At 44.2% G+C, this 16,428-nt stretch overlaps 1 protein-coding gene across 1 annotated transcript in view; it reads left to right on the top strand.

The window, feature by feature from the left end:
• Positions 1–2,226: 2,226 nt before the first annotated feature.
• LOC310798143 (nucleoprotein TPR-like) overlaps positions 2,227–16,428 on the top strand; it is a gene marked incomplete at both ends in the record, with an annotated part of 70,441 nt that continues 56,239 nt past the window's right edge. Inside the window, 8 exons of the mRNA XM_083660626.1 lie at positions 2,227–2,234; positions 3,263–3,347; positions 3,507–3,580; positions 3,730–3,859; positions 6,591–6,701; positions 13,132–13,219; positions 13,837–13,940; positions 15,621–15,785. Of these exons, the coding sequence (XP_083516752.1) occupies positions 2,227–2,234; positions 3,263–3,347; positions 3,507–3,580; positions 3,730–3,859; positions 6,591–6,701; positions 13,132–13,219; positions 13,837–13,940; positions 15,621–15,785 (765 nt within the window). The remainder of the gene's footprint in view (positions 2,235–3,262; positions 3,348–3,506; positions 3,581–3,729; positions 3,860–6,590; positions 6,702–13,131; positions 13,220–13,836; positions 13,941–15,620; positions 15,786–16,428) is intronic.

The following is a 16,428-nucleotide window of genomic DNA, read 5'->3' on the forward strand; positions in this document are numbered from 1 at the left end:
AAAACTGTGTTGGTGAGCTCCAGCAGTGGTTTCACCTTCTGTGCATCCAAAAATTGAGGACTGTCTGGGTCAAGGGCACACATTGCCTCAACCAGGTGGCTGTTCCTTTCACTAAATCTGGCGTCCATCTCCCCAGTGATGCTGTCCAGGGTGCTGAAGAAAAGCCGCTTGCACTCTCTCTCATTTCCTCTTTCTTGCTGCTGCTGGCCTACAGTGCTGTCCACGACGTACTGCTGCAGGTGTGCAGGGACTTGGCGCATTCTCTTAGGTGGCAGAGGAGCTGCTGTTTCTGATGCGTCAGGCGGGCCGGCGGTGGCACGCTGTGCCCAAAGGGCTTGGAACTCCTCATCACTCCTGAGTTTCCCCACGCAAACCAAAGCGCTTTTCACAAGCTTCACTCCAGTGTAGAGGTCTGTGTTTTTATCCTGCAACGTTTTGTTTGGAGGATCCAGGAGGGCGAGGATTCTGTGGACCATAATGGCAGTAAACTTGAAGTTGCTGTCATTGATCGCTTTTAGGAGCCCTGTTGCCTCTATTTTCAGTTCAGTTATGTGACGGTGGCCACTGCTGTCAATCTCCGTGAGGAACTGCACAATAGCTTCATAACTCTTGACAATGACTGAAACGGTAGCCAGGTGACCTGTCCACCTTTGGTCCAGCAGCCTTTTCAGACGTTCTCCCGTGTACACGGCGGCCACAGTTGGCTTTTTCAGAAACCGGTAAAGCATGTCACACACGTCGAAAAAGGCTTGTAGTGCATTCTCACATGACATGGTGTGGATAACTACCAGATGGAGTTGATGGTTGAAACAATGCACATACGGGACTTCTCGTTTAACTTGATCCTGTAATATTTTCTGTACACCCCCTTTTTTACCCGACATCACGCTTGCACCATCATAGCATTGGCTGAGGATCTTGTCTGGGCTCAGGCCTGCTTTTCTCAGCTCAGAAAGGACCAGGTTTGTCAGACTTAATGCATCACAGTGCTTTGTAGTGGCCATTATCAGCAGCCTTTCACGGGTCTCATTATCCTTGTTTAGAAAACGGAGCACAATTGAGACATTCTCACAACCAGTTGGATCCTTTGTCCCATCCACTTTCAATGTGTACCAGCTATCCCCTATTTCTTCAACTATTTCACTGGTCACTATTTCACTCATGAGCTCTATTATTTCGTTCTGGATCTCGTGTGATGTATAGGTGGCATTTTTTGGGATGGTGCTAAATACTTTGGCTAGGGCGCTGTCTTTCCTCAGCGTGTATTCCATCATAGACAAAAACAAGCCACTCCCCCCCTCCTCTCTTGACGCCAAAGCGTCCAATGTCCCCCTCAGCGGTTGCTGGTTTGACGCAAGGAACTCAATTATATCCACAATGGCACTCAGATATAAGCGATTCCTTGCCAGTTGCCCCTCGTTGACAAGTGTGGAGACCTCAGCTCCTGCAGCACTACGAGCACAGTATTCCTTCCAGAGAGCAGTGCATTTAATATGTTCCTTGCTGGCTACGTGTCTTGCAAAACCTTTGGTGCTTTCTGTTGCAGCTTTCCAGTTAGAGTAGCCAGTTTCAGTGAAGGCTCTGTCGGCATTAGCACTAGACCCAATCCTAAACTTCCGACATGGATAGCAAAACGCTGCATCAGCAACAACTGAATACTCCAGCCACTCTCTTCCGTGAAACCAATGTTTAAAAAATGTGCGTTTTTGGGTAGTAAATGACCTAGTAGGATAGGAATCTAGGTGCACTTGGGCTGGCTGTTCTGCCCCAAGATCGTCAGGAGCAGCGGGGACGGGGAGGAGTTGTGGTGGCCTTCTGACCTGGCTTGGCCCGGCGGCGGCCCCGCCAGGAGCAGCGGAAGCAGCTGCAGTAGGAGGCTGAGCCTGAGCCCCGAGCCCGGGGTCGGGGAGTTGTTGTTGTGGTGCCCTGACCTGGCTTGGCCCGGCGCCGGCCGCCGGTGCTGCTGCTGGCGGGCGCGGCGCATCTTCGGCTGTGACAATGCCACTGGTGCTGCTACTGGTGCCGCTGTCATGATCGGCCTCGGATGTCTCCGTGTTTTTTTTCTTTTTAAGCCACGTTCTGATGTCCATCCTGTGCTTTTTGGTTGAGCTGAAAATGAAAGTTCAATTGGCGCCCAGCCCAGCTCTCGGCATGATAGATGGCGGGCATGCTCTGTCTCTGTGTCTGTCTGTCTCTGTGGGCGTGTGGTGTGTGTGTGACTACAACATGATGCAGTGAGGGTCAAATTTAATAAATAGCTACATCTCTGACACCTGCTTGACTTGTGACAACCAAAGCACAGCAAATAGCGATTCCCTGCCAATTTTGAAACAACACAGAGCTATGCTTATAGGGGGGTAGCCTACACATTAACTTAAACTGATCAAATTGAAAGTGAGGGGGCTGGAAATTGAACTGAGGGTGCTAAGCCCCCTGGAGCCCCCTCGTGGCGCCGGGCCCGGCGCTGCGCTGGTCGCCTCTGCTGCAGGGCGAACCTGGATTGAGTTCTTCGCGGAAGTCAAACCAACATGATCGATCCGGTTCCAGCGCCTTGTCCCAAAGCCAAGCCGACCCCGTTCCTGTGTCGCAGCATTCGTCCCAGCCCGAAGGAGAGGAGGAAAACGATGCAGTGCAGAGGAGGCTAGACGCTGATCTCAGAGCAGTTTGGTGTTCTCCCCTCCTATGCTAATTTGCGGGGCGATCAGTAGTATTCCCTGGGAAGAGGTGCGATCCAGCAGCAGCTGTGGACAGAAGTGTGTGTGTGTGTGTGTCCTGAGTAAACTGTATTGTTGAATCTAAAAAAAGCACTTTATATATATATATTTTTTTGTCATTTGTGTCATAACGAATAATATTTACATGTCTGATGTCAATACAGTTCAAAATAAAAGAATTGAGAGCGAGTTCTGCCTGAGATTGTGTATTTTACACAAATGGCCTTTTCTCCTATTTGTCTTCTCAAGAGAGACCTTTTTGGTGAAAACAGGGTGTATATAAATGGCTATAAGTAGAGTACAGAACATGCTAAAAGCTCACTTTTTTTTTCCTGGTGAACCCAGAGACGTACATCTTCATTTTGAGGTATTGCAAATCACTTTGGTGCTAATAGATAATTTACTGTGGGTCTTGAAAGATGACCAACAATTATGAAAATCTTTGGCCTGTGCTAAATATTGGCAGTCCTAAACTGGCCATGAATGAGTTAATGTGGTAAAGTGAGCCACGTTACATACATTTTTTTTATTTGTTTTGTGTGTTTCAGTGTGTGTGTGGCACAGGCTCGACAGCCGGTCAAGGTGACTGTGGACGACGGAGGGGACGACTGGGAGACCAACCCCGACTTTAAGGTGGCTGTGAAACTATTAGGAAGACACCATCACTCCTCCCTCCATAAACCCGTCACTCTTCCTCCCCCTCTCCATCTAATCCTCACATGTCTCTATTCGTTCTTCATGCGTCCACCATCTCTGATCATTCTGTCCTGTTTTTTTGGTTTCGTTTTCTAGAATGACGTGTCGGAGAAAGAGCAGCGCTGGGGGGCGAAGACGGTGGCCGGCTCAGGCCATCAGGAGCACATAAAGTGAGCAACTATGAGACTAGTGGGTTTTTTTTTTAGATATCGATTTTCACTACAATAAGCAGGGATTTTCTTCTTTATTTCATAATGGGATCTGTAATGTGAAAAGCCCCCAAAGGTGTCATCTTAACGCTGTCCCTCCTCCTGCTCAGTATCCACCAGCTGCGTGAGAACGTGTCGACTGAGCACACCTCCCAGAAGCAGAAGGAGATGGACGACGTGCCCAAGGCCTCGCATGGCTACGGGGGCAAGTTTGGAGTGGAGCAGGGCCGCATGGACAAGGTGAGAGAGACCCTGGAGCCTTTTACAGCTGTTGTGCTCAGTTCAACTGGATCAGGCCGTTTGTATATATATATTATTTTGTAACTTTCAAAGAGTTGTTTCTGTCTTCATGTGCTGGTGGGAAAGTCTGGCCTAACGGACTTCCAAGTTGGCTGCGAAACAGCATTGTTCATGCGCAGTTTTGTCCGAACATCAGACCTGGACCTCCTGTAGTTTAACAAGCTAATCTGACACATTTAATTCAAACAAATGAAGGTTTCTGTTGACTGAAATTGAGGTTTTTTGGCTTGTTGAGAAGGTTAAAGGTCACCGTTGTCGAGTCATACCTTGGAAACTCACCAGTAAAACTATGATTAGTTTCATCCTCTGAGTTTATGTGAAATTTCTATGTGGGAAATGTGTTCATCCGATAGAACACGAATGCACAATATGTCAGATTAATTTATTACACCGTGCCTGCTGGAGTGGTGATAGAGTGAGTTGCCATAAATAATAGGAAGTGTACGAATTATTAAATTAATTTAGGAGAGGAGTGTAGAGTGCAGTAGTCATGTGTCAACTCCATGTTGACGCATGGTCAGCAAGAGGTGCCTGCTGAAGAAAGCCGTTATGACCATCCAGCCTCAGCTGCACCACAGCAGCATTTTATCATCATAATTATGATTCATGTCCACCAGGGAGTTGTTTCATCGTAGCTCTCGGTTAAGGTTATCGACAGTATCGATACTGATACATTTAAATGGATACAATACTCATTTGCAACAGTATCGATACCAGCAGTGCTTTCTCCGATTGAGAAATCTAAAATACTACAGATTTTTCCCTCCCTGTCATTGGTGGCTATCTGTTGCTTCAACAAGCTCAAAGTGTTCTGATAGGCTGATGACTAGAGCAGGGCTAATCTGCTGTAAGTGCAAAAGGTTTTATCGTATTGAAGTTAGACATTTTATTATCGTGACAACCCTACTTTGTGTCATTATCACCATTGGTTCAGTTTAGGGGTATGTGAGTGATAGCTGTGTGGTCAGACGTTTTATCTCTGTTTTCAGTGATGTTGTTCAGGCTATGCTCCGCTGTTACAGGATCTGTGGTGTGTGTGTATGATCAGTCCCTACAACAACGATTGATCTAATGTTACAAATCATTCTGCTCTTTATTACATTTAAAATCCCCTGCCTCAGTCTGTGCTCTGAGCTGTTCTAATCTATCCATTACTCTGGAGCTACAGAAGCATAGCTGCTGGTCTGTGATCGAATACCACCAGAACTTTCTCTCCTGTATGTATGTATATATATGTATGTGTGTGTGTGTATATATATATATATATATATATATATATATATATATATATATATATATAAAATGAATACATGTTTTGCTGTAGCTGAAGCTAAATTTGATGTCTGCTAGATACATCCCTGCTGGTTTGCAATACAAAGAAGAGTACCTGTATTTCAAAGACAGACAGCCCTGTTTGAAGATGAGCTCTGTTTGAAAATGTGAAAATGCACATTTTCACAAATGTTGTTCTAAATGATCCCAGAAAGTCTTTTCAACCTGTGCTGCACTTTCTGTAATGTGCTTATCAGTGTGAACAGGGCGAATCAGTAGTGGGTATTTCACACTTGATAATCTTTCCTTCCTCTCTCCCTCTCCCTCGCTTTCTCTCCCTCTCGCTCTCCTTTGCTTTCTCTCTCTCCCTTGCTCTGCCTCTCTCTCCCTCTCGCTCTCCCTTGCTTTCTCTCCCTCTCCCTCTCTCTCTCCCTTGCTCTGCCTCTCTCTCGCTCTCCCTCTCCCTCTCCCTTGCTCTGCCTCTCTCTCGCTCTCCCTTGCTTTCTCTCTCCCTCTTTCTCCCTCTCTCCCTCTCTCTCCCCCCACCCCCTCTCTCTCTCTTGTGCGGTCAGCGCAGCATGAATGTGATGACCAAACACTGTTTACATGTGTTACTGTGATGAGTCAGATGTCAGCACTCCAAACCGCTGGCTGGGTTTCTAGTAGAAGTGCTACCTCCATGTCTTTTTCTGTCCCTCCCTCTTATCTCAGCCCCTTGTCTCTGTCTGTGTCCCTGGTCTGTGTGTGTCCCTTGTCTCTGTCTGTGTCCCTTGTGTCTGTCTGTGTCCCTTGTCTCTGTGTGTGTCCCTTGTCTCTGTGTGTCCCTTGTGTCTGTCTGTGTCCCTTGTGTCTGTCTGTGTCCCTTGTGTCTGTCTGTGTCCCTTGTGTCTGTCTGTGTCCCTTGTGTCTGTCTGTGTCCCTTGTGTCTGTGTGTGTCCCTTGTGTCTGTGTGTGTCCCTTGTGTCTGTGTGTGTCCCTTGTGTCTGTGTGTGTGTCCCTTGTGTCTGTGTGTGTCCCTTGTGTCTGTGTGTGTCCCTTGTGTCTGTGTGTGTCCCTTGTCTCTGTGTGTGTCCCTTGTGTCTGTCTGTGTCCCTTGTGTCTGTCTGTGTCCCTTGTGTCTGTCTGTGTCCCTTGTCTCTGTCTGTGTCCCTTGTGTCTGTCTGTGTCCCTTGTCTCTGTCTGTGTCCCTTGTCTTTGTCTCTTGTGTCTGTCTGTGTCCCTTGTCTCTGTGTGTGTGTGTGTGTCCCTTGTCTCTGTGTGTGTCCCTTGTGTCTGTCTGTGTCCCTTGTCTGTGTGTGTGTCCCTTGTCTCTGTGTGTGTGTCTCTGTCTGTGTCCCTTGTCTCTGTGTGTGTGTCCCTTGTCTGTGTGTGTGTCCCTTGTCTCTGTGTGTGTCCACAGTCTGCGGTGGGCCACGACTACCAGAGCAAGCTGTCCAAGCACTGCTCCCAGACAGACACGTCAAAGGGCTTCGGGGGGAAGTTTGGCGTGCAGGCTGACCGCGTCGACCAGGTATTCCCTCCCCGACCCTGCCGTTTCTGACTGGACCACTCTGTTCAGACACATTTAAACACCTAAATGGATTAAATTAGATAGATACTTTATTGATCCCCTTGGGGAAATTCGGGAGATAGATATATTGATCCCCTTGGGGAAATTTGTTTTTTTTTGATACCATAGATAATCATAGAATTAATCTCTATGATTTCAAATGGCATTATTTTTTATGATTTGGCTGTGTACAACAATCTAAAATGTCAGTTCTCTCGACACAACACTGGGATGAGACTTTCTCCCAAAACTGAATCTGAACAAAAACTATGCGAGAACTTTCTTTCTTATTTCTTGTCATAAAAGTAGTGTTTGAACTCTAGCCCCGCCCCCAATTTATTTAATTCATTGTATGCTTGCAGAGCAGCCCCACTTAAACTGTAATGCATCTTGTAAATCAACAGTCCTAAAGAAGAATCAATCACAAAACATTCTGAAAAAATAAAATCAATACATAATAAATAAAAAATACTGATGCTGTTTAAAACAGCGCAATAACTCCTGCTCTTAAAGTAGCATTAATATAACAAGTACTCAACTAGAGCCATGTGGCCTCCCTTGTATAGAAAAAAAACATAAATACAACAAGTCATAACATTTGGCTCAAGGATAGAATTTTGTTCTTACTCAAGTTTACACTGCTTTGAAAATGAGAAAACCAAAAACAGGTGACTCAAAAAAAAAAACTGTTCCTAACCAAGTTCCCACTGTCCTTCACTAAGCGCCTTAAGCAGTAGGAGAGCTGATGCCCCCTTTTTAGTGAGACAGTCCGCAAGTTGTTCTTTGGTATTATACCAAAGAACTCGCTCAACTTTCTGGGTGTGGATAAGTTCTTTGATACTGCTAATTTCGAGGCGAAGTCTTTTCTCTGTGACTGACTTTGTGGACTTCAGTGCATCAGCCAGTGAATGATTATCTGTGACACATGTTATCGGTGTAATGTGTTCAGTGTCCCCAGTAGTCAGTTCAGAGAAGAGAGTAGCCAAAAAGATAGCATTGTCAATCCCATCTGACATTGCCAGTGTTTCACCTGCAAGAGTAGCACAACCCTCTTGACTCTCTTTGACTGCCAAGAAAGGGGTGAGAACTTTCCATTCTCCCCCATTAGAAGAATCAGGTGTCCTCCCTGAGTGCCACCGTCAGAGAGATTGCCAAAAGAGGCATCACTGAACACAATAATCTTCAAGGCACTATCTCTGCCCAAGTGTTGGAAGTTCAGTGCTACCTTCTTGGACTTAATTTTACACACAATCCTGTTTGCTTCATGAATATTTTGAACAGTTGCATTTTTTATGCCTGACGCCAAGTTGCTGGCATCAAACATTACATCAGGCCTACTCTGTCGTGCAACCCAGAGGATTTGGCCTATCTTAGACCTGAGCTGTTCTTTTTCCTTCTCACCAAGAGCTGAGTCTTGTTCTACAGCCCGTGAAGGATCTATAGGTATGGGCTGCATATGCTGGATGTATGTTTCCTGGTGTATTTGCACTTTTCTGTCTACGCTCACAAAGTCTATTCCCACATAACAAAAGTTGTCATGCTCTTCATGTCCAACTTGGAGTGCAGACCTGAGCTGAGGTATCACTGTTGTGGAGAAACTATGTGTGCCCCCCCATATGAAATCATCTACATGGCAGGCAAGAACCCCAGTCACCGCATAGTCCTGATCTAGCCAATAGAAAACAGCTGGATCAACCTGAGACATTTGTCCTCCTGCTGTCAACACTATTTCCTTTACTCTGTTGTACCAGTACAGGGAGGCGTCGGCCAGACCATACACACACTTTTTTAGTTTCCATAATATCCCTTTAGTCTCAGCCTCAGGAGGGGGTCTGATATAAATGTCACGTGATAGTTGCATTCCCTGCAGAAATGCAGATTTGATATCCATAGAATGGAGTGGCCACTGTCTTTGACAAATCACGGCCACAAGTAGCCGAAGAGACTCTGTAGCACATGTGGGTGAGTCCTTTTGCAGCTCTGACACCTCTAGCTCCTCAAAACCTCTAGCTACAAGCCGTGCTTTAGGTACAGTCCCAGTGAGTGTCTCTTTGAGGGTACATACCCATCTGGTGGAAATACACCTCTGTCCCTCATCCTTAACCTCGTCATATACACCGTTATTATTCCAGTTCTTTATCTCCTCATGTTTTGCCAAGTTAAAAGAGACATCCCCCACCACAAATACATCATCACTTACATCAGTATCAACATTTGTTTCTACATGCAGGTTCTCTACGCTTGAGATATCAGTTGAATCTGTAGTGCCTGCAACATTAATAGGCTCAATATACAGCAAGTTGTACCAGTTTTTGTATTTACCCGTGGCTTTGCCTGCACGCCCCAAGACTTTAGCTGTGTGCAAAATACCTCTGTCTTTATCTCTGTATTTCACAATTTGTCCTGGTTTCAGAGTGACATCTGTTCCCTGCTGTGTATCACCTGCATTGTCATTTGTGTGATGCTCTTCTTCGTTCTGCACCCTAGTGGTTATTCCTGGCGGCTCCATTTGACTCAGACCTTGTTGCACCTCAGTTACACTGTCTTCTGTGTCCTCTATGTTCTGTGCAATCTCCTGTCCTTGGTCAAGGTCTGTGTCATTTTCGGTATTTGTGTTATGATCCACATTTTCTGTATTCACTTTTCTCAATCTGAGATAATGCACCCTAACGCAGGTGCCTCCGTGTCTGACAAACACCACTGCGCCGTCCTGACCGATGACAACTCCTGGTCCTTTCCACTCCGGGCAATCCACTCTCTTGTAGTACACTTTGTCTCCACTTTCATATTTTTCATCTGTATGACGTAGTTGTTTCCGCAGCGCTCTCCGTATTCTTTCTGAGCATTCTGCTTCTGTAAAAGCCTTCCTCGATGCATGTAAAGCAGATATGTGTTTTGCCACCCATTCACTCTTTGTCGTTCCTTCTAGAGCTGGGGGTTTATCTGTCAGTACAGAGGGCAGGTTGGGGTTTTGTCCAAAAACTAATTGATGCGGACTATAGCCATGGACACTTTGCATGGTGTTTTTGGCCATAAGAGCCCAGTCCATTGCCGTGCTCCAGTCACAACAGTGGCTTGCCTTCACTTTCATGATGATCTCAGTGAGTGTTTGGTTGTGTCGCTCTAGAAGTCCATTGCTCCATGGGCTGTAGGCAGCTGTTGTCTTTATTTCAATGCCAAAGTTTTCCGCCATATCTCTCACTTCATCATTGTTAAACTCTCCCCCATTGTCGCTAAACAGTTTCTGAGGTGGACCATGCACACTTATCCAATCATGGACAAAATGTTTCACTATTTCAGATGACTTCTTTGTGGTCAGAACGCTGCCTGCACTGAACCTGGTGAACTGATCAATAATGTGGAGATACCACACACCTGGTTCAAGTTCATGCAGATCTACAGCTACAGTCTCATTGTACTGAGATGCCAGTGGTAGACCAACAGCAGGCTTTGGCGTAGTTTTACTGTATCTTTGACATATTTCACATTCACTTACAATTTTGTGAAGGATGGCGTCACATTCTGTATCTTTATTGCCTGAACTCTTCAGAAGCCTCTGGAGTTTGTCGGCTGAAGCATGAGCAAATTGTTTATGAAGCTTCAACAACATTTTCTGCTTTGTTGCTGAGCTCATTTCTTCTGTGATTATCAGAATTTCATCCTCACATTGGCTTTCTTTCTGCTCATTTTTCTTTTCTTTATTGTCCATGATGTTCACACAATAGTGACCAGAGCTTGTAAATTCAAGTTTTACAGGTTTGTTAAACATGACCGCTTTGTCATTTTCCATATCTAGTATCGTCCCTGCTCTTTTCATGGAGGCTTTGCTCAAAAGCAGTGGAACGTTAGCTGGGACTATCTCTGTTTCAATATGACATGTAGTCTCTCCAATCTTTGCAGGAATATTTAACTTTTTAGTGGAAAATACCACTTTTCCATCTCCAAACCTGAATGGTCTATGACTGCGTGTTTCTGTTTTCCTCAAAACATTCACCTCCTTCTGGCTTAGTCCAGCGCTGTAGCTATCTAGCCATGCTTGTCCACACACAGTCCGTGTGCATGCTGTGTCGATAATTGCTGATCCAAAACACTCTGCCAGAAATATCTCTGCTTCAGTGACAGGCTCTTTTGTGTACAGAGTGATGTTAACCTCCTCTACTGCTCCACCATCTTCAGTTAGCTTGACTTGCTCACCTTTATGTGGACAGTCTTTGGCCCAGTGAAACGTGGATTGACAAACAGCACACTTTGATCTGCGGCCGTACCTGTCTAGTGGGTTTGTGCCAGGCAGTGGCATTTTTGGTTGATCTTTTTGAGGCCATGACTTGCCCCTCTGTCGTCGCTGCTCCGTCATATATGCTGATTCTTGGTTAATTCCCATGCTGGAGACAGGCGCCTTTTCTCCAAATATCCTCTTCAATGCTGACTTCATCGATGCAAAAGTCAGTTCTGTACATGCTGTGAGAGCTAACTGTCGGTCTTTTGTGTCCAAGCATGCAGTATCAAGCAGTTTGAACGCCAATACTGCGTCAGGAAGTTCCATCTTATATTTGCGCATCCGAGAGTAACGTTGCTCAAAATCAATTATGTAGTCTAGCATGGATACACTACCGTCTCTCGTAATCCGGTCGAAGCTCGAATACGCTTCATATGTTCGGTCTTTTTCTTCTTTTAGAAACAAATTGTCAAGCTTCGCAAGTAAAGTCTCCATGCCAGTGTCGGCATCCAAGTCATCTACCGGTATTTCCATCGCCGTTTCTCTCGCTCTCCCCGACAGCGCCAAAACCACAGCGAGCGCTTGCTTGCTCTTCTCCAGCTCCGTAACTCTGGTCCAAATCGCGACCTCATTCTTCCAGCTTTCATATGGCTTCGCTTCATCGAAGCCAGGCGGGACTCTGTAGTTGTTAGCCATCCTCTGCTACCATGTTACTCGAAAAGAAGACAACTTTACTTCTTGTTAAACAGCAGCTTTATTTGGCGACCACCGCCATGTTCACCATGAACATCCTGTCCCACAATAACGACTCCCCCCCGGAAACCACTCCTTTACAACAAAGGTTCCTACTCACTACTCGATATACCATAACATGTATACAGAGACAATTATTATTATTACTCACATTAGTGACTGTAACTCAACACTCTCCTCCTCTCTGTCCTCTCTGGGGGGGGGGGGGGGGGGATGTGGGACGCTCCCCCTGCTTCTCTACCCTGGCTCTCCCTCCCCTGCATCCCCATCTCTCCTTCTCTCCTCCTCCACATTCCTATCTTCTCCCCACCTCCCCCCTCTCCTCCGTCTATATTGCTCATTCTCTCCCCACCTCCTCCCTCCCCCTGCTCTCTTCTCCCCCACACCTCCCCTCCCTTCCCCTCTCCTGCTCTCTCCTCTTGCTCCTTCCCCACCTCCTATACCCTCCCCACCCCATCACTCTCTCACATTCCCCCTGCTATTCTCCCTTCTCCTGCGCTCTCCTCTGCTCTCCCCTCATTCCTATATTTTCTATATTATCAATTGTTCAAATGTTATCTTTATTCTGTATATTCATGTTACTGTTGTGTCAGCTAGAATTAGCTAGACATACTTTCTGTGAAGCCCTCTGAGACATGCTTGTGAATTAGGGCTATATAAATAAACTTGACTTGACTTGACTTGACACTAGCGGCTAACATTACTGAATGAGCTATAGGCACCTATCTGCAACGTGATAACATTAACAAACAACTGTTGCTAGCGCAGTAACTAGTTGGTTACTAACTTTCTGGTTAGCGTTAGATCTGTCAGCTGCTGTTAGTCTCTGAGTTAGTTGATAACAAGATGCTGATTTCATCTGTTACCTGACTCCACGATAATAGTTTTGTAATTCTAAGGGATATGTTTTAGATGTAACCGTGTGTGGATGTTTCCTATTCATTTGATGCTGAACTGTAACACTATTTAGCGTTAGGTGGTGGTTAGCCTAGGCATGCAAGGTGTTGTCTCACAGTATTACTTGGTGTGTTTTCATAACAGCTATCAGACCATCAGCTCAGTGGGACAGGAGGGGTGAGAGGTTGGGTGGAGCTGGGCTGTGTGACTGGTGGAAGAGAACCTCCTTAGTTGGGACATATGTTTGACAATGTTGTTGTAGTTCCTGTGGCTGTTAGCTATTATAGTTATACTGATCCCTTAACCTACTTCGACACTCTAAAAAGCCCGGAAAAAATAGGCCTGGAAAAAATTTCAGTCAAAATATTTTTTTTTGCTTTAACCCCCGAGTTGAACAATCGTGCAGCAGCCGAGCTGCGGGCGAGGGCGCACAGTGGCCAGCTCAGCGAGCTGCAGGGCGGGAAAATGCCTAGTGGACTAAATTTTAGTTTGTCTTTTTTTGTGCGTTTGTTTTTTTTGCATCAGACCAAGGCCAAGTATGAGATCGAGGCAGAGAGGAGAGAACTGGCTCGACTGCTGGAGAAGAGAAACCAGGAGGTGGAGAACCTTACTGGTGAGATGTTCACACTCAGTGTGTACGCACACACACACACACACACACACACACACACACGTCACACACACACACACACACACACACACACACACACACACACACAGCATAAGGCCCAGTGCTCAAAGACGACAACAAATCTGTATATATTTAGTGTTAAAGGACAGCCGTGTTAGCATTGGTGAGGTATTGGGCCTTCTTAGTGGTAACATCATGTGTAGAGATCTTCATTGAGGCCACCTATAATCCTGTTCTGTCATAAAGGTGAAGGTGATACAAATGTGTGCGTGCGCGCGCGTGTGTGTGTGTGTGTGTGTGTGTGTGTGTGTGTCTAAGCTATTTTCTTTTTTTACCACAGCAATTGAAACATTTATTGTTAAAAAGGAATGCATCATTCTCCGGAACACAAACTAGTAGTTTTGTCTAGATGGTTTTCACACAATCGTGTTGCTGGGGAACAGTTGGAACCCTATCTTATGTCCTGTCAGTTATTGTAGCTAGCAAACACTACAACAGGAAGTAATCTGCGGGCAATTTAGAATGTTGATGTTGTCGAGTTGAAACCGTCTCATACTCTGTGTTCAAATGTAGACAATTTTGAATGTGTCTGTTTGCAGAGGACATGAAGCGCCTGAACGAGAAGCTGACTGAGACCAACAAAGTCAAGATGGAGCTGCAGTTAAAACTGGATGAAATACAGTCATCCGAGACTTCTGTACAGGTACACACTAAATACAATACAGTAACTGTACAGGTACACACTAAATACAATACAGTAACACACTGAGACTTCTGTCCAGGTACACACTAAATACAATACAGTAACTGTACAGGTACACACTAAATACAATACAGTATCTGTACAGGTACACACTAAATACTAGGGGTGGGGGAAAAAATCGATACACCATAGTATCGCGATATTTTGCCTGACGATATTGTATCGATATTTGGATGCCAAGTATCAATATTGAAAAAAAAAGAAAAGAAATTTGCAGGCCATGCCAGGCCACCGGGCTACTATAAACTTTAGTTCCAAGGCCAGCAGTAAACAAACGGTAGCATATTTTCATTTTGTTTTGACAGTAACAGTTTTGTCATAACAGTAATTTACAAATTCCCCAGTTACTGAATGGGCTGCACAAGATGTTTTGTGTAAGTGAAGTTGCATTGTTCAAAAACTACCTAAGTACAGTAGTCCACACACACATCCAGTTAAGGTGGACTGTAAGTAGACTGTAACAAACAGTTCAGTTTGTCAGGTGCATGCAACTATGACATGACTTTATGAAAGTTGTTGGTCTGTCTACTTGACAATGTTGCTGCAATAAAATGGTTGGAGTCAGATGTACAGACTGAAAAATTGTTCTTATATAAACCAGATGTTGACAAAGTATTCCTTTGGTGACATTTGCAGTTGAAAAAGTAAGAAATCGTAATATATCGAAATATCGCAATATCGGCGATATCGCAATACTATCGTATTGTGACTCAAGTATCGTTTTAGTATCGTATCGTGGGCATCTGGTGATTCCCACCCCTACTAAATACAATACAGTAACTGTACAGGTACACACTAAATACAATACAGTAACACACTGAGACTTCTGTATAGGTACACACTAAATACAATACAGTAACTGTACAGGTACACACTAAATACAATACAGTAACACACAGACTTCTCTACAGGTACACACTAAATACAATACAGTAACTGTACAGGTACACACTAAATACAATACAGTAACTGTACAGGTACACACTAAATACAATACAGTAACACACTGAGACTTCTGTACAGGTACACACTAAATACAATACAGTAACACACTGAGACTTCTGTACAGGTACACACTAAATACAATACAGTAACTGTACAGGTACACACTAAATACAATACAGTAACACACAGACTTCTCTACAGGTACACACTAAATACAATACAGTAACTGTACAGGTACACACTAAATACAATACAGTAACTGTACAGGTACACACTAAATACAATACAGTAACACACTGAGACTTCTGTACAGGTACACACTAAATACAATACAGTAACTGTACAGGTACACACTAAATACAATACAGTAACTGTACAGGTACACACTAAATACAATACAGTAACACACTGAGACTTCTGTCCAGGTACACACTAAATACAATACAGTAACACACTGAGACTTCTGTACAGGTACACACTAAATACAATACAGTAACACACTGTTGTCAGTCAATGACTATGAACGGGCACACAAAACATCTCCATTTGGAAACCGTAGACTCTAAACTACTTGGTGGCTATTTCTGCTGTTCGACCATTTAGCGTTGGGAAAGTAAACAACACAAAACCCAATTTTCTAAATGTGTTCTTCTTGCTCTTCTTCATGCGCTGTAGCACCGGGAGAAGCGCATGGAGCAGGAGAAGGAGTTACTGCAGAAGCAGACCGACTGGTTAAATGCTGAACTGAAGACCAAGACTGAAGAGCTGCTCAAAACAAACCGAGAGAAAGGCAAGGAGTTACTGGAGCTGCGCTGTAGTCTGCAGAACGCCAAGGAGCAGGTAACAGAGGCAACGCAGACATAGACTACAAATAGTTGTCCAAACTAATTTTTTTTAATCAAATGTTTTATTCATTTTTTAAACAACATTTCATAACACAAACACAAAGACCACAAACATCTACAAGAAAAGAATCCCTATACATACACTAGGGCTGTCAATCTCCCTCTATAATCAAATTCGAATTTCAGTGCTTTATACATTTTAATATTCGAATTATATTCGAATATTTTAATTAATTTTTAATTGAATTTAAAAAAATTTTTTTTTTTTTTTTTTTTTTGTCTGAGTGAATTGTTGTCTTCTCTTATGTTGTGTTCTGATTCTAAATATAGCTGAATCTTTGGGTTTGACCAAGTAAAACTTTTTCTAAGCATTTTACCAAATGTAGATGGAAAAGTGAATGGTGGATGAATATTCAAAATAATATTAGGCTTATCACAAATAGTCCAGCAATGATGTTTATTTAAGAAAACATGTTCCTTGTACAATGTACATACATTCATTGCATTAGAAAATAGGTCAGATAACCAGAGCTTAGTTAATATTCATCAGTGATGTATTGGTGCTGTCTGAAATGCTAAAATAAAATAATTGATAATAAAAAAAGACACAGACTTTGTTTGAGCTCCTTATCAATAAA

The sequence above is a fragment of the Poromitra crassiceps genome (assembly GCF_964638095.1).
Source record: "Poromitra crassiceps genome assembly, chromosome: 25".
NCBI classification, from domain to species: Eukaryota; Metazoa; Chordata; class Actinopteri; order Beryciformes; family Melamphaidae; genus Poromitra; species Poromitra crassiceps.